At 32.0% G+C, this 22,899-nt stretch overlaps 2 protein-coding genes across 5 annotated transcripts in view; one reads left to right on the forward strand and one right to left on the reverse strand.

The window, feature by feature from the left end:
- Positions 1 to 1,610: 1,610 nt before the first annotated feature.
- On the reverse strand, positions 1,611 to 10,911 carry LOC133185278 (runt-related transcription factor 1-like). Of its 2 annotated transcripts, none has more exons than XM_061320393.1 (5): positions 10,450 to 10,911; positions 8,135 to 8,248; positions 5,287 to 5,484; positions 4,383 to 4,493; positions 1,611 to 3,680 (listed from the first exon to the last, which is right to left on the reverse strand). In XM_061320393.1, the coding sequence occupies exons 1-5, from the start codon at positions 10,814 to 10,816 to the stop codon at positions 2,827 to 2,829; spliced, it is 1,644 nt and encodes a 547-aa protein (XP_061176377.1). In that variant the 5' UTR covers positions 10,817 to 10,911; the 3' UTR covers positions 1,611 to 2,826. The 2 variants fall into 2 exon arrangements, with proteins under 2 accessions (XP_061176377.1, XP_061176376.1); XM_061320392.1 differs by having other exon boundaries at positions 4,368 to 4,493.
- A 7,201-nt stretch (positions 10,912 to 18,112) lies between these two features.
- The window catches only part of LOC133185886 (transcription initiation protein SPT3 homolog), an 89,584-nt gene continuing 84,797 nt past the window's right edge, over positions 18,113 to 22,899 (forward strand). For all 3 annotated transcript variants that reach the window (XM_061321178.1, XM_061321179.1, XM_061321177.1), the window contains exons 1-2: positions 18,113 to 18,177; positions 18,678 to 18,750. The gene's annotated coding sequence lies outside the window, so the exon portion shown is untranslated. The remainder of the gene's footprint in view (positions 18,178 to 18,677; positions 18,751 to 22,899) is intronic.

Here is a 22,899-nt window from a genome sequence, read left to right on the forward strand (position 1 = left end):
GTGAAATAAATAAATAAATAAATAAATAAATAAATAAATAAATAAATAAATAAATAAATAAATATATAGATAAACTATATAATTCATATTCTCTGATGTTTCCCCACCGTGAGCATATCATCATGCAGGGGCTTAATCTTGAAAAAAAAAAAAAAAAAGAGAGGCATTGAAAGGACCAAATTTGACCCTCTTCTGATGTTCAAAATCACAGATAATTGTGATAGTTTGTAACTGAAAAACTGCAAAGGAGAGTTGCTTAAAAACAATATTGATTTTGAAATATAGCGTATATATAAATATATATACTATATATAAAAATATAGTACGAGGGCAAAAGTTAGTACACTTGGCAGATACATGTAGGCTAGCATTTAGTCTAAGTTTCCTGAAGGAAAATTTCCTTCATAATAAAGGTAGAATCAAGAAAAATCATGGGAATTCGGATATTACTCAACTATTCTGACCTTTCCGTAACCTTATAATGTATGGTATTATTTATGATCAATTCTAATTTTAACACGGCAAAATTAGAGTTGTTTATTTATAAACATTACTTTATTCTAAGTGTCGCTAATAACAGGGTATAAATGGGTCTTTAATCTACCTAGTCCTTCGTCAAAATTAAGAAAAAAATTGTTAAGAAGTTTCGGCAGCGCGTAAAAATGCTTTCTTTAAACTTCCTTTAGGAATAGAGACCCGAATCACTCGTTTATGAATTATGCGGTGTAGATCATCTATCCAAATAAAATAAAATTGTGACCAAGTTGTTTAAGAGAAAATTTTATCAAAGGTTTTACGTTTCTCAATTTTATAGCCTTAGAATGAGTTGTAGACCTCTATAAATTGGAATTTTCATACTCATGAGATTTCGTTGCAAAGTCAATCAAAAAACAAATCTATTGTTTCTTTAAAAGGATTTGAAAATTCAACAAAAGCCAAACAAAGAGACTGATAGACATTGGACTTATTTTTATCAGAATACATGTAGTTCATTCAATATTTTTGAGCAGATTACCTAAATATGCCCTCTACCCTTGTTGCAAACTTGATATAAGAAAAAAGTTTTAGAAGAGCTCAACAGCATCGTTAGGCATTATAAAAGCCTTCAATATCGTTTGAACTTTTCAGTTATACACGGAACGAGGAAAAAAAAGTTAAAAACTGTATGTACCGACAAAATAATGATACATTAAAAACCCTATTCATGTGATAAGCTGAAGTTGGAAATTCAGAAGTTATATAAAATAAGTTTGCATTCCTTACCAGGAAATGATAAATGTATTTACGATTTTAGTATAAATTGAACAGTAACATTTAAAATTGATGGGGGGGGGGGGGGGGCTTCAAATATTTTTTCTCATATATATCTACGTTTGTTTTGATGAAATTTGTCGGAATAAAGAAGATCATAGGCTTTTTAATAAAGTTTCTTGTAACTTCGTAAGTAATGTATTCTTTCATTTTATGAGTAGTTTTGAAGACGCCATATCAAAAAATGCACCTCTGAATATTAAAATTCATCATTCCCACACCCAGTCCTGATCGGAGAGACATCAATTTTCAAATACGTCATGTCATTTCATTATGGAAAAAAATCAAGGAAGACTTGATTACATATATCAACATTTTATTGAATAACCACACAAAAGTGCGGACATACACGGAAACAGACAGCACTAAAGCGAAAAAATACAAAAGAGTATCAAAACAAATTCATCAGAGACCATAGTAGTCTAAGATTTTACAGCACTTTCTTAAAAATATCCAGACAGAGCTTGTAAATTGATAAAATCATGGTAATTACTATGTCCATTCTACTTGATTTTCTTTTTAAAGTTTGTTCAGAGACAAATTGGTCTAAGAATACAAAAAGGAATTTTTATGGATAACCTTTTAAGGCAGGTAATCATAATCTTCAAAAAAGATAAATAGTAGTATTTATAAATGTCGTACAGGATATCTGTATGATAATCAACGGTACCATACCAAAAACAAGACAACATTACCGACAATAAAAATAGAGGTGGTGTTATGATAGGAATTTTATCGTAATATTGAAAACATGGAAAGATCGCATGAAAAAACACATAATTAAAAAGTGGAATGAAATAGTGGGATGTCTTAATAAATATATGACTGGGATGTACAATGATACATTTTCTATAATACTTTTCATCTTTCATTATAGACTATCCTTTTCCTTGATTCATTTCTAAGTTTTTCTCATCCCAAAGGATTTCTTTGGCAAAATTGATTGTAATATAATTGTTTAAAATTTACAACATTTGAATTTGACAAAAAAAAAGTCCTTGCACAATTTCAAGGACCTGTGGTAAAGCTTATAAATACAATCTGTAATTTACATTCCCATTTTAGCACAATATCCACAGTTGAAATTTTTATATAAAGATACAAAGAAAGTTAAGTTTCACAAATCTTTGAGATCAAAACACTGGACTTTTTACACAACATTCGAGAATAAACACGTTGTACATTTCAAGCGTAAATCAACGCAAATTGAGATCACAGAACCAAAGCTGATTCCACAGGACAATGTCCTCAAAATACACCATTTTCAAGCACCATCAAATCAGTATCAGTCCCCCCTCTCTCTCTCAAGCTACATACATCAACAAAATAACAATCCGTCTGGTAGACGTCATTTCCTCAATGCTCAAGCGCTCTAACCTTCTTTTCCCGCCTTTGATTTGAAAACAAGTGTCAAATTCAGCGAAGAAAAACAATTTGTTGCTTTCAACAAGACCGCCAAAATGACAATAGCAACATGGGAAGTTGCAGGGAAAAAGTGTATGTAAATGATTGTCCTCAATATGGTCGCCATACTGATGAGACGTCCGCAACAGTGTTCAAATTCGCGCCTTGACGAACAGGAGAATTGTTGGCGTCTGTAACGTGAGTTTCCATTGGTTGCATGATATTAGCGCGAACTGCTTCCATTCTTGATCTTTCATCAACGTCGTCTCGGATCATTTGTCTGTTTGGACCCTCAATTGGCAAGCGCGGTGGAGTACCAGAGAGAGGGCGCTCTGCTCTCACTGTATTAATTTCCTGTGACCTCTGACCTAAAATTGCGTATGTTCTTTCTTCTGGGAACAATATACTGGATTGCATTGGTGGCTGATTTGAATAAATATGTGGATAAAAGGGTAATGTTGGAGACGTGCTCAAATATGATGACGTCATGGTCGTTGGTGGGTTAATTCGATCCAGAATTTCGTTTGTGGTCATCATGGGGTAACTATTATGGGATCCAGGTATAGGCAGTGATATTTCCCGATTAATTTCTCTCGAAATGTTTTCTGATGCTCTTAAGATTGCACTTTCGCGAAGAATTGCGAGATTTGAATTTGTAGATGGATATGGCGGTAAACTGGAGGAACCAAACAGGTGTCTAGAATCTTGAAAACGAGACTCGGACATTCGGTGTTCGGGAAATCTCGGGAACAGCGAAAGTTGTTGATCAAGTGAAGATGATCTTTGTTCTAGAGTTGTTCCGTCGGCTCTCTGTGGGTCTGGAATAATGACAGGCATTGATCTATCCTGATTTGGGGGTAAAATGTCTAACTGAGTGTTATCCTTGGACATAATTGGAATTCTGTTGTCTTGAAGCACCTGGTCCATTGGTTGAGTGATAGGAGTGGCGGGGGTAATTTGATGCCCTGTAAGAAAGAAAGAAATTGACACTCTAGACTCTTCCTTTACATGTAATACCAAAAAGTGATAAAGGACGCGGAAAACAATCCCTTTCCTTGCTTCTAATGTCACTTCTCAGAACTTCATCTTTATTTCAATGATATATACATGTGTATCTATTCATTTCAGTTTTACAGAAATTATTTAATAAAGCTCAGTATGATGTATGAAATGAAATTGTACTTGACTTTTGTATCTTAATGATTCATTAATTTTTCTGTCTGTCTTAAAATCCATATGTTAAGGACATTAACTATTCAATTAAATAATATATGAGCTGAAGAATGCATAATATTTCGACCAATTGCGCAAGTCTGAAATTAACAGAGCGGCTCAAATTACATCTAGTTGCGATCTATGGGACATTTTCTTAACTTGTCACTGCTTTCAATTTACACAACCAAGCAATTTCATATTTTAGCATTTTATAAGTTAAACTGATTATCGGCAATTCATATCGTATCATAAAAGGCAAAATAGTACATCTATTTGACTATTGTATTGAATAAGTATAGGATTTAAGTGATGGAACTGAAAATAAATATGTACAATGTATATTATGCATATCACTACAATGAAGGCAGCTAAAAAGTGTTAATTATTGAGAACTTGGTTGTGTATATTTAAAGCTTTCAAATCGCAAATCTACTCACTTCTGAAAATTTTACCTGTGACAGAGAGCCCTTGAGACTGGGTATAGGGTGGGACTGATGCATGGGTGGTGATGGAGGGGTACGGGGAGGGATCGAATCCCCAATGATTTCTTTTCGCAATTGGATCTGTAAAAAAAAAAGAGGTAAAATAAGCGTAAAAATGTAGGCCAAACTGTCAGTAGATTAAATTTATGGTTATCTGATAGAATATATTTCCATATATCAGACAGAAATTGTATTCTGCTAGGAATGTAGGTTATGGTACCAAAGCGTTCCTGGCAACCAAAAAGTTGGCGACTTATGTGCACAAGGGCAGTCACCATAGTGACCTCAACAGGAAGAAATATGGCGTGTCACCGTTTTTTCTGACGCACTAAAAATTCTTCTTTTAATACGATTATATTTTATATGCCAGATAGTGTTGATATGGTGACTTTGACTTATATAAATCGGAAATGGATCCAAATATTGATTTTTTTAATTCTCTTACATGACCTATCACATTTCAAAATTTTCAAGAGTCTTTCTTAAATTGTTTTTTTTTTTAAATCCGAGCTTACTAAATTCTTATGGTACAGTGGAACTAAATGCACAACTGGTCTAAAATTATCTTTATTCTTTAATATTTAATGCATGCATTATGCATGATTTTCTATCTATTTTATGAATCAAACTGCATTTTAGTAAAGGTATATAAATCATTGCCAATGATAAGTTTTTTTCAGTGTCTGACAACAAAGTAGATTAACATTTTAAGAAACATTAATTACAGATTTTCATCCCCAAAATTTCATGTAGCACTGTACACAATATTTTTTTTTTTTGAATAAGTGTTGCATAAAAATGTATGAAAATCAGAAATTGGACTTTTATTCGTTCATGTATTAAATATATTTCTCTGTATTTATTAATTTTTTACCATTGTGGTGAAAACCGTTGGAATCTGAGGACTGTAATCGTCTGGAGGCATCCCCCGGATGTGACGTTGGTCTACGCACTGGACCCCAGTCCGACATGTGTTGTGTAAATCGAGTGGATTCCAAAGGATTCGGAAATGGATTTCTGTCCGAGGGCATGTCGAGTGGACATCGAACCCGACGATCGTCAGTCCGCAGTTCTAAAAAGGAAACAATTACTTTTGTGATAAAAAATTCAAACGATTAGGGGAAATTAGAAAACATTCATGAAACTTTTCTTTGTGTAGCCCATTAATAGTTCCGTAACTAAATGCACGTTTAGTTCCAAAAATAAAAATTGACATTTTTCATAATCACATATTCTTTTGAGAAGTAGCAAGACGTCAGATTGTTTAAATAAAGAGAGCGACGACGGAAAAATTGACAATTAGGACGATTGTTTTCGTTGATTGAAGAACAATGTCTTTATTTATTCTTTGGTGTAAGTTGGGTCGCTGGTACAAACTTCTTTTTGATTTGCAGACCCGTGTATAGCTGCATATGACCGATTCGTTTATTCGTCGTATTCATGATCGACACATAATCAATTTATTATGCATAAATGTCATTTTTATTCTGTGGTATGTGTGGTTGCCCGTAGACCTTTGAATCTAACGCGGGGAACCATAAAATCGAGTAATTCCTCCATGTCGTATTCTGTTGTTATTTACTCGTCAACAAGGTTCGTTACAGGGCTAGTGTGTTGCAAGTTTCACTTCCCGAAAAGCAGCCATGCATACACCAGCACATTAACATCGTATGACCAACAGGAAAATTGGGAACTCCCGAAAAAAAGTTGGCATTCTTTCTACTTGTATCATATAGTACAGGAGGAAACACCTTATAAATGAATCGTAAAGGTCTTTTATCGAGTGTTTTGACATTAAATTATCGTAATTATCTAAGCTGCTTTTATATATATGCATGTGTAAATCGATAGAATATGCTTAATGCTAAAAATAATACCTATAATAGAGATAGCAATTCATAAATTTCAATCAGAATTCTTGGGTTCCTAATTTCTCTGTAAGTCCATTCTAAGTATTTCGGAAGTAATCAGTTTGTAGAGTTTTACGGCGATCATAAATGTCTGAAGCGGAACCCTGGTTTGCGGTTCACCAGACTTTTAACCGCTGGCGTACGAATACAAATTTGGTGAACACTTATTTTGAACTTCAAATACAAACACGAGAATTTCGTTAGAAGACGTGAAAGTTAAGGATATGGGGTAAATAATCCGTCACTGTCAATGGCGACATTTTATTAGAATATTTTATTGTAAGATATGATGCCCGTGATATTTTGTTTATTCATTTAGCCATAAAAAAGATGGATGGTTTGCATTAAATATCTCTAGTCTATTCATTTTAATTATGAATTCTGAACAGTCTGTAATAGATAAACTACGAGATTTCTAAAAGATGTATAGCTTGTTACATTTTAATCTGTCCTCTCCTAAAGTTTTATGTAAATTGTTTTGTGTTGTTGCAAACATAATTATTTAGCGACAATGCTCTTTGGTTTCCCCATCATTCTAATTCTTTCACACGCGTTTTTTCTTCTGTACACGTGCGTTAATTTTTCCATTTTCGACACGTGATACCCTCCTTAATTTTTCAACATCGGCATATGTCCCCCAGAAGTGAGTAGGGGACGGAATATTCCTATAACCCTCCCTGTTGGTTAATGCGAAGTGTGATCAATGAAAGGACTCAATCTCTTCTTTCCACAAGACAAAGTCTCTTATCTTTCAATAATGGTCTCAAACAATACAAAAACCCCGTGTCTCGTTTCTTTGAAACTGCAGTCTGTGAAGTCTCCCCCAAAACATAATACTTCATGCTAATTTTCACCATTGTAGAAATCTAACACCTCAGAAAGTCGTTTTTCGGTATTTTTTTAAAGAAAGGTGCTCGAAGAAATCGGAATAAAGTGTGATTGTTCTCTCAAGGAAGCAAATGTTACTTTCTAGCAATGTGAAATGTATGATTTAGGGTCGCGATCTAATGGCCTGTCGAACGAAAATTTCTCACATTAGAGTATGTGGCAAAGATTACCATATGGTGCACCCGATTCCTCGTAAAGGTCAAAAGTCCTGACATACATGTATAACATTCTCGGTTTGTGTATATTTTGTGTGCTGTGAATACCATTTTCTTTTGGCACTTTTGAATAATTATAAATCTGTGTGCCGAAAAAAAAGAAATTTAACTTCTTTTTAAAGGATTATTTTTTCGTCATTAAAAACGCAGATGGCATTGACTTAAAAAAACATTCGAAGACGAACCCAATGCATATTACGTAACACACAAGGCAATTTATATCGAGGGTCCTTTGTAATGTAAATCTAAAGATCGGGTTCGAGGTATAATTGCATCAGTTAGACCACATTTTTTTCCGAAACAACTGTCACTGGGAACACGGTGTCCCTAAAGAGGGTAAAATACAGCGTTTGATGGAGGAGATAGACGGCATGTTAAACCCGCGCTTTTCGTCGGACAGCTTTAATTTTGTTAATTACGAATTCATGAGGTCCTTTGATGTTAAAACTTCATGGATATTTTCTTTCTTTTAAAATGCTTAAATTTTGATTACAGTGAACTGAATCTCAAAAAGAACATGCGCACTGATAAAGTATCGCCTTATCATCCTATCACCCACAGATCATATTTCGAAATATTTTTTTGAATAAATATTGAATTTTTTTTTAGCTTCAATGACCCCCCCCCCCCCCCCCCCCGTAACGAAATAAGAATAAAAGGGAGATCACTCTGGTGAGACCAACTAAATCATCTACATGTATATACTTACTGATTTTGCTGCGCGGATCTCGTGGTCCGTCTACAGTGACTTTGATGGCTTTTTGATAAAGAGTAACTTGAGGTGGGTGTGTACATACTGTTATCGTCAATGTGAAACTTTTTCCTAAAAAAAAAATTATATATCTCATTTTTTATTAATGTGGAAGATATGTGAACAATTAAAAAAAATACATTTTATATAGTACAGTTTATTGATATGGAGACAATCCTTTTCTTTTAACAAACTGTTTAATGAGTGAAAACGTCAGAAAATTTAACTGAAGTAAGAAAAAAAAAATCATTAACAAAAGGCTTATTGACAACTTGATGTTAAAGTCGACTCCTTTGTTTAAAATGATTTGTCCATGACAGCTGACGTGATGAATGTTCAGTTAAAGTAGTAACATTTTATTAAGTGTCTTTTACTTAATTCTTTTTTCTATTGTTGCAATATCGGAGATGAGAAGGGTCGGAAGGCTTAACCATTGACGCTTTGGACAGCAATTAAAGTTGATTTATGAAGGAAGGGTTAAAGGGTTATACTCATTTGCACTCCCAAAGTATTTCTAATATAAAAAATGCTAATTTAATACACAGAAATATTACAAAGACTGCCTTTTGCAGACGAAAATAATTGCCTAGTTTTCAAAATAAATATTTGCTAAAATGACTACTGACCAACTGATTTCCCGTCTGTTCCTAATTGTATATAGAATCAAGTTACTGAAGAACTGTTTGGAAAAAAAAGTAAATCTCATCTTTACTTAATAATAATAAACGCCATTTACAATTTTAAAAATTTGATCGATTTTAAGTACATTATGATATATAAAATATGTAATTTTCCACATTGAACTAAAATAGGATCAATGAACAGTTTGTAAGTGCAAGATGTATAAAGGTGGTCTGAAAACAGAGAAAAGGAAGATACCTGTGCATATAGTCAGTCTGAATGGCGAGCTTATACTCCAAGTACTCTAGACAATTTATTTTATCTATATTGAACAGTGATAAGGACAAAAATGTACCAAGAAGAAATTAAGTTCATTTAACACAAAAAATTAGAGTCCTTCACAAGACAGGCTTTTTTTTAACTAAGAGAAGCAAAGCAATTTTAGCATGTTGGTCAATAGAACTTTATTATTTTCATTAAAATTGCCCCCCCCCCCCCCCTGGAGCCAGCCTCCGTTCAACGCCCCCTCCTATCGACCTTTCTTTAAAATATATACTTTTCTCTTTTCCCCCCTCTTTTATGCAGTTATATGAGCTTCGAGAAACCTACTTTATTATCGATCGAACTACAGTAACACTTTACCACAGATTTCAATATATTAGCTTTATGTCCATGTTCTAGAACCGACAAAGGTGGACACTTGAAAATCAGTAGTTATTTAATATAAATATGACTATTAAGTAATTCTTTAAGAATAGTGCACGTCATTTTACCATACAACTAATACGAGTATTGCGTAAACCTACCCTTCAAATTTTTTACTACGTTTTTCTATATATGGTCATTGTTTACTATGACCTAGATTAGCGGACAGAAAAATAAACGCCCACAAAGGTAAATTTTCCCACTACCTGTAATTCCCGTCACGGATACCTGAACATTTTATGAATGAAACTTTTGAAAGGTATGTAAACAAAACCATGAATCAACTTCGAACTTAGATATTCACAGTGCTGACTTCATAGTGCAATCTGAAAGGGTCGTAAAGGGAAACAAAGGCAAAAGTAATTTATGTTTGCAGTCTACATAACGTCAGGTGCCTGTACATAATAAAAAAAAATTATATATCGCCAGTAATTAAACTACGTCTTGTGGAGGAGATTATAATTAATCAACTCGAGAAGACCTCAGCTAGGTAAAAGTTGAAAACCTAACAATTGCGGTGAACCATTGGTAAGAAAATCAGTTAATTATACTGGCCACTTTAGAGTGTCAGACCCGAATACTTTGAACTCTCATGACAAAAGTTTGAGAGTCTTCAGTTCAAATAGCTTTAACTGAGGAGCAATAGATTGATAGATACTTCCGATACGCTGGTGAGTCGCCAAAATTTTCAAAAGACCAGAATGAAATTTGAGAAAGTTATTTTTTCTCAAACAGCACGGAAGTACAGTATTTCCGATTTTCATAAGATGTGCGTAAAACCATGTAGTGGTTTAATCGGTGCACCGCATTTACACAGGCGAATCATTTACAGGCGTAAAGTGACCAGTTCACGAAAGCATGTCCATTTCACTCAATCAGCTGTCAAATGCACAGAGGTCGTAGAATTTATACAAGCACATAAACAACATAGATATACCAACACTTACCGCGTCCGCTACGTCCAACGAAACGCAAGTCGTTAAATTTTGCCACCTGATTCTTCATATATGCCGTACAATTCCTTAATTCAGAACAGAAATTTTCATCGTTTCCCGCGGAGACTTGAACCTTAGTCCCATCCTTAATATCCCCCAGAGCCACTACCCTGAAAGCTAGGGGTAGAGTTTTGTTGGATCTCCAATGAGACGGCAGGGCTGTACACACAAAGTTGGGACTCCCTGTCCTAACCAGTTCACCACCTCCAGTGTCGTTAAGTACCGAACTTATACTTCTCTCCCCGGGCAAAACTTCGGACATGTTGTGAGGAGAGTCCGGGAAGGGGGTAAGCCCGTTTAAATCTGTAGGTAAATGCATGTGGTTAAACTTCAAGTCACAGAATGACAAACACAAGTTAGAGAAAATCTATAAATGTTGACATGAGAGCTACTAGTGTGGTTTTATGAATGAAGATACAATTTGTCGTGGTTTTACTCGGTCTAAGCCACTCCTTCGCGCTGCGTGACTCACATAAATTACTACGCTATAGTTGTTTTCTTTTTACATTTTGCAACATTTTTTTGTTCAAATTTTTAGTTTTATTGAAAGTACAGGGTGCAATTTGTTTGATAACAGAATATTAAATGCATCTTTAATTTTAAAATGTGCTGTCATTTTGCAGAATGTTTGTGAAAGCTTAACCTTTCACGGAACTATTTTTTCTCAGGGATTAGCCCATTTCACCTGTCAATCATTTGAGAATTACCTGTGAAACCCACAGTTCTATTTACATAACAGACTAAGAGTTAACGTATATAGGAGGTGATATACATGATTGATTCTTCATCGTAAAGACGTCGTGTAATCTGTTCCGCGTTTTGTTATCGAGTTTTAAAAAAATGCAAATTATTTATGACAATTGAGATAAAAAAAAATAGGCGTTTGATTATTTCCTCTTTCAGTATTACATGTCAAGTTGGTGTGGTTCTGACACAGTAGGTACTTCGTGTGGGTAGCCTAAATTTGGGATTGTATAAACGGCACATTTGGTTTTGCTGATGAAAAAACATCACTTTTCTATTTAGTAAGAAAATTTACACAAAATAGACATCCTATGATTTTTTTTAATCAATCATTTGAATATAATATATTGTTGTTGTTCAGAATAATTGTCAGATATAAAATAGTAAGTATGTATTAATTCCTTCTTAATAAATAATTCGTTCTTTGTTCAAAAAATTACTGGAATTTCCAAAACAGTTTGAATGACTGAAAAAAGCTGTTGTAATTTACCGATCTTGGTGACCTGAGCTCTTATTATCATTGTTTTGAACATATTTTATTGATTACATCAAAAAGATTGGAAACAAGTTCTATACAACTTACAAAGTTCCTCTCCTTATATACTACAATTTGTCATGGAAATTAAAAGAAAAATAATACAATTATCATTGTTTAGAAACGGGAGAACTGTCCAAAATGTAGTGGAAAAAATTATTTGTTAATTAACGCGAAAATATTTTCATGTTGTAAATTTTGAATTTAGAATTGATTGAGGTAAATACAAAATTTACAACAAGATAAGTTATCATGCTGTAAATGAAAAAAAATAAAATTACCTCCACTTATTATATACTTAAGTAAGTAAGTGAGTAAGTAAGTAAATTTTATTTAAAGTCGACATTTTGTACACAGTATAACAATGAACATGAGCTCCCCTGTTTAAATAATAAGTACAAAAATTTTTCATGATCATGTATACTTTGACTTAGTAAATCTTATTATTAAAACTTTATTAGAATGTCTATGGTGCGTTAACAAGCTGTATAGTCTATTGCAGTATTTATTCAGGGCGTTCTTACTTTTCTTTATAGTCTAGTACATGTCCCGGTTCTAAACCATTTAACTGTTTAATAATAAGTAATATTGACAAGTGTTCCTTCTGAAAGGATCATCCATTTGAATGTTTTTATCCTAATGAATGAATGAATAAATAAATAAATAAATAAATAAATAAATAAATAAATAAATAAATAAATAAATAAATAAATAAATAAATAAATAAATTTTAGTTGTAGTATTAACTGTTAATACAGTCTGAGAAGGAATACAACGTTGGATCGTATTGTTCTCTAAAACCAGCTGAAAAACGGCGCGAAATATGCTTTACTTTTATCGCGCATGCGTCATCACAAATTGAAAGTAGAGAAGTGCATTGATGAAATTATTGTCCGTAAGTGTTTTCAAGTTTAGTGGCCCTAACCATTATTTCTACATTAATGAAACGTGTATATTTTAGAGAACTGAGTGTGTAACCTTAGGGTTATATGCTCTGTGCATATCATTTGACCTAGAATGAGTGGATATTTGCGTGGGTGGTGAGAGGAATTTGTTTGTTGACTCATAGTTGATGTGATGGGTTATATAACGAAGCGTATTGTACATGTTCTAATCCAATATATACATTTAATCTTCATTAACGAACGACTGGAGTTAAAGGAGAGGAGATATGTCTACCTGAGTCCTGTATACATAAAAATTAATGTTATGTCTTTTTCAAAGAGAGGTTAGGCTCTATACGGATCAAAGGGAATTAGTCCACAAAGAAATTGAAATATTAGGATTTTGTTGTTGTTTCCTTTCAATTAGGTCAACACATTTTACCTCACAACATGGGAACCACAAAGCCACATCAAAAAAACCATTACATAACACTGTGTAAAATTCCTAACTTCACTTAACTATGTTAACAGGTCACTTATAATATAAACAGTGGACATTACACATTGTATTATTTCTAAACAGAGGTTCAGGCAGAATTCTCTATTCTGGAACATTTTCATACACTTGCACAAGAATAAGAAAAGTGAAGCCGCCATGTGGCAGTGCTTATTTTAATTCCAAAAACGATTCACATACAATTTCACATTCTTCCCCCTCCCCCCTTTTTCAGCATTTTAGAAACATCTCCAATTTGAAGCACCTGTTGAAAAAAAAATCAATAAGAGAAATTTTGGGACTAAGTTAAATTGCATATATTAATTTTAATGATAAGTAGTATTAAACTAAAAATTTCAAGTCAGCATTCTATTTATAAAATTTTAAAATGATGTTGAGATTAAATTTGTCAAGAAAAAAATCCATGATTTCTCAATCTCTGAACAGTAAAAACTTTCTTCTCAAAAAGATGAAAAACTCAATACATTTTCATCTTCTAGACAATAGTCATATCACATTTTTTGTTGACAAATTGAGTTGTAGTTATAACTTCTTAAAATGGTTAAAGAGTTGAAATTTATGACACCTTTATAATATTTCAAATAAACCATCTTTAAGCAATTTTTCTATTCAAGTAAAAATATGGTCATAGATATTGGATGAATACTTGATTCATGTGAAAACAGGACCATTTATCATGCCTTTCACTTATGAACTTATCCATTTTCATATTTTTAATGTTCGTATTTTCAAAGAGGTACTTTATCATTATAAACTAAGTAACTGACTGCACGTGTGCGTGTTTGTACTTATCATCATGTGGTCTATATGTAAAAGCTTATAGAGATGTACTGTACTTGACACCAGATAACTTAAATAAGAAATCTCCAATATTGTTAAAGTAGTCACCACTAGTAGTTGAGTAGAGATGAAGGTGTTTTTTACCATCACAAGTTAGTACAATACTTACAGAGTGAATTGAAAAATAAAGTTGATACATGTATAATGACAAGTTTTATTTATATTAAGCAGTAAATAATGATAGCTAGGAGTTGAATAATTGGGTAAAAATTGACATTATATATGCTTATTACTTAATAATCGTCAGTTTTTGAATTATAAGTTCAAGAAATCTGTCAATAAGTGACTCTGTATAGATCGATATATATATTTTTTGAAGCAGCTGTCATTTTTTGACAATTCCTCAATGTCATTTCTAATTCAAGTCAATTCTAATTATCAAGTCATTTAATGTTAATTATCATATATGTATTTATATTGTATATTTTTAAAATAAAACAAAAATTGCAATGATCTTTAGTGACAAATGTGAATGCACTTTTGAGAGTTTAAAGTTTGATTTAAATCCATTAGAGTCCACAGACTGATTAATTAAAGGATCAGGGATATGTTCTTTTGTTCAAAACAAGCTAAATTGCTTTCCAGAAGACATGATGCAGACACTTTAAAAGTTAAGTAATAGTTGCATAATGGTTTACCAACATGATGACTTGGTTTCGCAGAATTGTTTTAAATTTCTATGAGAAAATTCCAATTATTTCATATCAGACTTAACAGTATACGTATTATGCATGAACTGGTGAATATTTGAATGACCAGTTGAATTCCGTATTAGATTTCTTTTTATAAGTAAATATTAAGCACATCTGGAGGTTATAAAAAACATATATGTCTTGCAGTGTGGTAGTTCACAGGTCAGTGCCTAGCTCCAAGTGTTTTTAATACCCAGTAAACATAGATTTATGAATGGGAATGGTACCAGCAAAAGAGGTCACTTAGACCCATCATAAAATCATGAACTGTGGCATCAAACACACCAGGAACACTGAAATGGGGTAATTTGTCCAGACAGTGAGTGGGAAGGTATGGGATGGTCAGGGGGATGCTTGATACACAAAAACTCTGTGTGGCACTTTTTTTGTGAGGGGTGACTCATGAACAGATCTCCTCCAAAAACTGTGCTTTTTTTCTTAGGCTTGTCAGTTTAATCTGTATATATATTATATATTTATCCAGAAATTTTTAAAGAAATACACAAGGCTTGAAATATACCACAATATATTGCTGTTTAATTGATTGTACACCTGTATGTGTATGAGTACACTAAATACTTGTATTTTATGGTTGAAGTGTGATCATCAAGGAATTGAATGTAATTTTTACAGATCTATGTAATACAAATATTTCTCAATCCTGCAGATATGATATATGCTCGAGCTATATACATTTTAGCTGGGCATTGAGTAGCTATAATGGAAATTAATTAAATTTTGTTATTTTGATAAAAATTAAATAATAAACATATACTAAAAATTCAATTCAATTTCAATTCAATGTCAAAATCCAGAACTGTTTTTAAATCGCTAATAAGAAGAATTTTATGAACTTGCTGCTCATAAAGATTGGTAAAGAAACTTATTTACATTACTAATCTCCAGTTAATAGCCTCATTGTTTTATTAAAAAAAATGAAAGAAAGCATAAAAAAAGTTTTTTTTCTATAAAAACAATCAAAATATATGCATAGAATAAATATAAGTTATGTAACATTCACTGAAACGTCACCAAATAATTTTTTTTTTTAAAATTTGAGACTGTTGACATTTTGGAAATTTGCAGTGGATAATTTGTGTGTTTTAAAAATCAATAAAAAATGAATAAATAGTTGATCTTCAGCATTTAAACATGATCATTAAAAAGAGATAACATATGTGTGTCAGGTAATCAAAAAAAATCCTCAGACTCAGGAACCTATGTCTTATGGTCTTCCAGGGGTTCATTTTGGACAAGGAAGAGGGGCAAAAGGCCCTCAACTCCATGTCCCAAGGTGTCCAATTTAATTAACTACATAGTAAATGCATGGCATTGTTGAAAAACTTGTTTAAAATTTATATGCTATTTGATTTTTAAAAAATGATTTTTTGAATAATTTATATTTAATGATGAAAGGAATTATGGATCGATTCAAGCACATGTAGTTACTAGCGTGGTCTCTATTATGCTGTATGCCAAGAAATAGAATAATTAAGATAAAGTCAAAAAAGAAAACACAAAAAATATGTCAATTTGCAATAGTTAGGGCTTTTAAAATCATTTTCTATTTGTTATTTACGTAGTAGGATTTAAGCCATGTGTTTAGGAGGAATCTTTTATCCCTAGAAATTCCAGTAACTTTTATTAGATATAGGCATTAAGTTCAAGGCTAGCAGAGTGTGGGTAGAAATCATGAATGAGAGCAGTCTGTTCATTGACAAAATCTGCAGGGGGTCAGACACAAACAAAGTTAGAATGATTCCCTGATTAGCTAGTGGTTGTTTGTAGTTGGTTAGTATCAATAGCATATAGTGATGCATTAGGAGCAGATAAAAGTGATATATTTGCCGTTTCATTGGGTCCGTATCAATCTGACCGCAGAGTTTGTATAGATGTGGGGGTAGAGTTGTGCCACCTACTATGAAGCAATGTCTAATTATCAGAATACCACGTACTAATCAATAGGTGCCCATTCTGCAGCTGAAAGTAGACTGCTTCATATTTTTTAGATACACAATTGTTGCATACTTGTGGAATATGGGAATATGAACAATCCTGAGAGAGAGAGAGAGAGAGAGAGAGAGAGAGAGAGTACTAATTAGGGTTCTTTTTTAACCACTGATGTTTGAGGACACCTGAATAGTATGAGGTACATCTACTGTATATCTGCCATAATTGTAAAAGTTTTGGGATTCATTTTAATCAAGATACATGCAGCTAGGGTTAATAAGTTTTCCTCAAAGTATAAATACAGAATATTGAAGGCAGGTAGAAATACAATGCATTGATTCAAACCATTTTAAGCAAAATTTGTTTGGAAAATTCCCATTGTTAAAAAAAAAATATTTTTTTTGTAAGAGTATTAACTTACTATGTATTTTATTACTGTACAGTTTATGAACTACAATTTGTAATTTATAAGAAGCATAATTTGTTATTTCTTCTCCAGTATCATTAATTTTAAGCTGTTGAAAAATTAAATGCAAAACATTAAATCATTATAAACGAAAAAGGACATTTTCTGTGAAAAATTACTATTTGTCATGGTGAAATGACACATGAATTTTTGAATAATAATTTTTTAAAATGTTTTCCTTGGAAATTAAATATGACTTGTAATTATAATTCATTTGGGGATGTCGGCAAAAGTTATTAAAGTGGCAAAGCTGAATAACTCTCCATGACGGTGATGGATTAGAATATTTTAAAATTCAACAAAAGAGTTTCAACACTGAAATCTACAAGATAAATATACATGTGTCAGATTAGCAGCAAATTGTCACATGGTTAGGTTCTAAGAACTAATTAATGTGGAAGACACAGTATATGCAAATTAAGCCTCTTGTTGACAGCACATAAAGTCGACGTAATGTGCCGCGGAATCACGACATTACATGTCGCCCGTAACCAAGACCTAAATTTTAACAGATTCAGTACAAATAAAACGTGGTTAATTGTCAATATAAATAATCTTAAAGTTGTGCGCAGTTTCTAACATAATTCATGCATGTTTATTTGTACTTATTTACCCTATTTGTTTTTTCGTAAGTAAAGAACTCTCCTGGTGATGTAAATTTCATGAAGCAGTTGAATACAAAACTTGATTGTGTTAAGTGCAGAAAGACTAATGTTTACTGGTTCTGTACGCAATGTACACTGTGTTAAATACGGTCGAGTATTTTAAAATTTTTTGATGTGTTTCATCGTAATTTTTTGGTGGCTGGTTTTATATGTACTGAATAACATAAAATTATTATTATAATCGTATTTCACCCCCTTTGCAGAAAAGCACTTACATGCCAGTTGATACACACTTGTGTACTAATATTTATATTAATTTTTTCTGATTTTAAATGATTTTAGAATGTGAAATAATGGCTACCTGTCTGTCTTTAATTTCAGCTTACTTTTTATGTGAAACCATTTGTGCTGTACACTTACATACCAAAAGAAGTTTGTGCATCTTAGGTATGTATGATTAATTGAAGTAAGTTTTGTAACAGCCTTTAAGAGTACATTTTATGTAATTAATGAAGTTAAGGTGTTGGATAATTAACACTGTCCAGAATACCTAGATGTATATTCCTTAAATCAGTGAAAAAAGTTAACTGTTAAATTTGTAAAGCCGGATTGCATGCGAAGTCATAGTTCTAAATGTATCATGGAAAAATACACGTATTCTGTAACATGCATTAGAAATGCACATGTATTTAAGTATGAGATTGGAGATGGGAAAGTCAGGATGTGACAAGTTGTAAATATATGTGCTTGTCCACTTATATTTGGGGTCCATAGCCATCATGTAAATATGTTAATCTACTTTTTTAATAATAGACGAGAAGCAATAATATCATTATTTTTTTTCCATCAGTTATAATATATAAACAATATTGAATTAATTTTAATTAAAATGTAATTAATATGTATATATATATATATATTTTTACATGTGTACCTTAATGTTTTAGGGAAGTAGTTGGTAACTTTACATCAAGTGTACAACAAAAGAGAAAGTACAGATTGCCTTGAAAACTTAAACAGGTAAGATTAAATATCTCATTTGCCACTTATGATAAGAAATGTCAAGAAATTTGAAGTAATGGCACAAATAAGAGTTGGAGTTTTATAGCCGTTTCCTGGACATCCATTGTTTGGGAAGCAATCGAGCCGTTAGGTCTACAGTTGTTATTTCTTTGCTCTACCTGAGGATCACAAAGTGATTCATTGCTGGACATTGGCCAATCAAGTCTACCTACTTCACACCTAAAGATTTACCTGGCAAAATTAAGACGTCAGTTTCAAAATGATTCATACTCCCTAACCTAAAAAGAATACAATAGTAGGTTATATATACAGACGGAAGGCCTTTGTTTTCATGAATTCTTACTAAGTTAATTGTCTGTACGTGTAATTTGAATCGACAAAGGACCAAAAAAATCTATACGTTTACATAGATATATGTAAAACAAAAATCAGTCTTGAAGAAAGTAAATAAATTTGTAATATTAAAACCAGTGTTAAAAAACACTTGCTGTGCCAATTATATATGTACATTAAGAAAAAAACAAATGAATAAGTTTTTCATAGTTGGGTAAAAAAAATGTACTTTTTGACAAATTTATTCAATTGACATTGTTAGCTTGTTTTGGTATATGAACAATATTTTTTTTTGTAAATAATAACTATTGAAGCTTGAGTGGCACATGGTTATATTTAGGATAGGTTTCTTAACATTTTACTGTTTTAAATTTTAAGTTTTAATTATGACTTTATCATTCCAACTCATGAAAAGAGATTGTGCAATTTTTCAATATTATAATACAAATGTAGCCCTTTCATGTGGTCAACCCTGGCATAGATATATTGACTTATAAATTCAAAGAAAAGCATATCAACTGATCAAGACTGAGGTCAATATACTCTTCTGTGAAGTCGATATATCTAGGATCAACATAAATGAGAGGCTGTACAATCTTTGGGAAAAATAAAAGAGAGTCATTATAAAAGAATGTTTGTTTTCAATAATAAATTTCAATCACGATCATCTAATTATAATTTTCAACAAATCACAAATCTCTGGATTTCCCTGCTTTATGAAGAAATATGATTTAACACATACAGTATAAAACAAGCCAATCAGTTTAATTAATAAAATATGATTGGGTTGTTTAAACCTGAAAAATTAATATTTTCTCTCTCTTAATGTTTCTCTCCATGAACAAGTAGATAACAATCAAGGTTTTAGAAATAGTTTCATATTAAAGTTGCAAATTGGATATAATCATTTACTTTAATGAATGGAAAATAAATTCATAAATTTATGAGAAGTAAAATTCCTAGCTAGGAGTTAGAGCTGTAAATGAAAATAAAATCTCCAGAATGTTTAACCAATCAAAAATAAATTGTGGGAGACTTGCTAATGAAAATCTTATCAACACCAGACATAACTATAGTATAGTATATTGTATTTTCAGAGTTTACTACGAATTATTTAGTCGCCCATGTGGCACAGTGGTTATAGCATTTGCTCTTGAGTCATGGTGTAAGGAGTCAATTCTTAAGTCATGGGTTTGAATCCACTGTGGCACATGGAGACTGGTCTTTCAGATGAGACCGTATAAACCAAGGTCTCGTGTCATAGGTGCTGGCATGAAAAAGATCTCTCACTGCTCAGTGCCGAGTATAGGTCAGAATTTGCAGCCCTCCACCAGCAATTGATGGTGTCTCCAAATGAGTGAAAAATTCTAAAGAGGGACGTTAAACACCAGACAAACAAACAAAACAAATTTTTTATATCTAAATTGGATGTAATTTGTATTAGGCCAAATAAATTACATGTATATAGTTTTGGTTACATCCAGAAAAAGGTAGGTAGGTAGTTTTTTCTTCTTTTTTTAAAGGTACATACAACACAGAGTCTGATTTATAATAATATAGAATCACAGTGAGACATTAAAAAATAGAAAATGCAATAAATTACGCCTTTGTTTATGAAATTCCACCAAAACGAGGACTTAGATTGCACCTCTGCAAAAGAAAGAGCATGCAGGTCTGTAATAGGTGCACTTAAAAATACTACAAATTCCTGAAGAACAACAAAGTTGGAATTTGTAAACTTGATAATTATCAAGACTGTAAATTAAAAATTGTTGAAACCATTGACTTTAAAATATACAGTCACAGCTCCTGTTTCTATGTTTCGTTTATCTAATATTCATTTACCAGGAAGAGATTGTTTGTATGCAGGCAAGCATTATGACCAATTGGCCTCATGTTAACAGTGCATGAAACTGTTTAAAACTTTAAATTGTTCTGGTCCTTTCCTGCTAATTGTTTACACTACTTAATATCTGTTTTTTGCCTAATTTCCAATTGGTAAAATTCCCCTTTCTGGTACAATAACTCATGATTGCATAAATTTTTTTAATTATGAAAAATGCATGAAATTCCAATACCAATAACAATTTAAATATACCCATGCAAGGATCGACTCCAGCAGAGACCAGAATATTCCAACTCTAGTGATGGTTGACATTTACAATTATAAATAGAACAATTGAAATTGAATCTAATGAAAACATTGCTTTAGGATTGCTTATTCATGATTATGAATGAAAAAAGATGTTTACTGGCTGGGAGGTAGAAGTGTTACTAGAAACGGAATCTTTAAACAGTTTGACCAATCAGAAGGCATTTGTGGGAAACTCGCTAATAAACAATCTTACCAACAGAGTGTTGTCATTGATTCTAATAAGCATATGATACTGATTATCATATTTATAAATTAATTTGTTTGTACAAGTTTTTTTTTTCCATTTCATAGCAAAAGTTACTGAACTTTATTCTGATAATAAATTACAATTTTAATCCTAGTTCATATCTCATGAGAAAAAAGGAAAAATAAAATAATCAGAATGCATTTGGGTACATAATCAACTTCATCTATATTTAGCATTAAAGCAATGTAAAAGGAGAAATATCCGTTGGGGATTAAATTTCATTTATTTTATCAACGAAATGAAATTCCACACAAAATTTTTATAGTTCTATAATGTGAAGAAGGTTAATTTCAAAACAACGAAAATTAATGCCCTCGAAACCTTTTTAGAGAACAAATCAATGAATTTTTATCCCCATGAAAATATGTGCTTCTACAGAAGTCAAAAATATGGAAATTAAAAAAAAATTAAAAAAAACAGAATGTCACTTAAGATTAGAAGTTTAAGTAGGTTTTGTTACGCATTTTTTTTTATAACCTTTAAAATTATATTTATTGTACACCCTTTGTTTTATTTTGATGCCACATGTATTACATAATAAAATCTGCAGTCTTAAAAAAAGTAAAAAAAAAAAAAAAAAGGAATCGGCATTTAAAGAAAATAAAAAAATCATTTTCTTCTTAGTCACGCACTTTAAAAATGCATTAATTTTGATATTTATTATATGATTTAAGCAAAATAAAAAAAAAAGTTCCATGAATTGTAATGTTTACCACCCAGAACAATATAGTTAATTGTTGAAAACTCGTAGTTTTGTGTGGGGTAATATTTGTTTGTTTCAATAAGGCCGAGTAAGGCAAGTATACTGTATAATATTGTAACAATATTGTTTATTATTTATCTCTGTCGCATTTGTGTGGGATAATTTTTTTCTTGTAAACATGACAAAGTAAGGAAGTCTGCCTCATGTTTTGAGCATTACTTCGTGGCTCTGATATGAGTGCAGTACATTAAACAATGCACTGTGTGGGATATTGCCATCATTGAATCATTACTAGAGGGAATTATCCCTGAACTGAATTGACTCCTAAAAACTCTTATTTCTACTATATAACTTGACATGGGAAAATGTTGATTAATTGGGGTCAGCTTATTGGCAGGGTTTAAAGTAGATTATGGTTTGATTATTTTTTTGGTGGTAAGACTGTGTGATCAGTTGAACCCAGGTCAGTGATGGATGAACTCTATATTATCATAATCCCCAATTGTGGTTGAAATTGATTCGTCACTTTACTATTGTGTGTAATGCAGAAGCTTTTCCTGCGGCATTGGAGAGAGTTTTTTTTTTCTTGAGCCTGGTTTTAAAGGATATGTAAGACACAATTAAAGCTTCTTAGTCACTTTGCATAATGCTCTTGTAGTGTTTAATTACATTAATGAATCATTAACTAATGAAATTAGAGAGACTGGC

The sequence above is a fragment of the Saccostrea echinata genome, unplaced genomic scaffold (assembly GCF_033153115.1).
Source record: "Saccostrea echinata isolate AGI-Se365-2 ecotype Australia unplaced genomic scaffold, CSIRO_AGI_Sech_v1 ptg000012l, whole genome shotgun sequence".
In the NCBI taxonomy this organism is placed as follows: domain Eukaryota; kingdom Metazoa; phylum Mollusca; class Bivalvia; order Ostreida; family Ostreidae; genus Saccostrea; species Saccostrea echinata.

Excerpts from the sequence above, each read along its gene's own strand:
- LOC133185278 (XM_061320392.1), bottom strand. The coding sequence starts at position 10,816 with ATGCATTTACCTACAGATTTAAACGGGCTTACCCCCTTCCCGGACTCT. Across the intron at positions 5,485-8,134 it reads AGATCCGCGCAGCAAAATCA|AACTGCGGACTGACGATCGT; the intron begins GTAAGTATATAC and ends TTTCCTTTTTAG. Across the intron at positions 4,494-5,286 it reads CAACGGTTTTCACCACAATG|ATCCAATTGCGAAAAGAAAT; the intron begins GTAAAAAATTAA and ends TTTTTTTTACAG.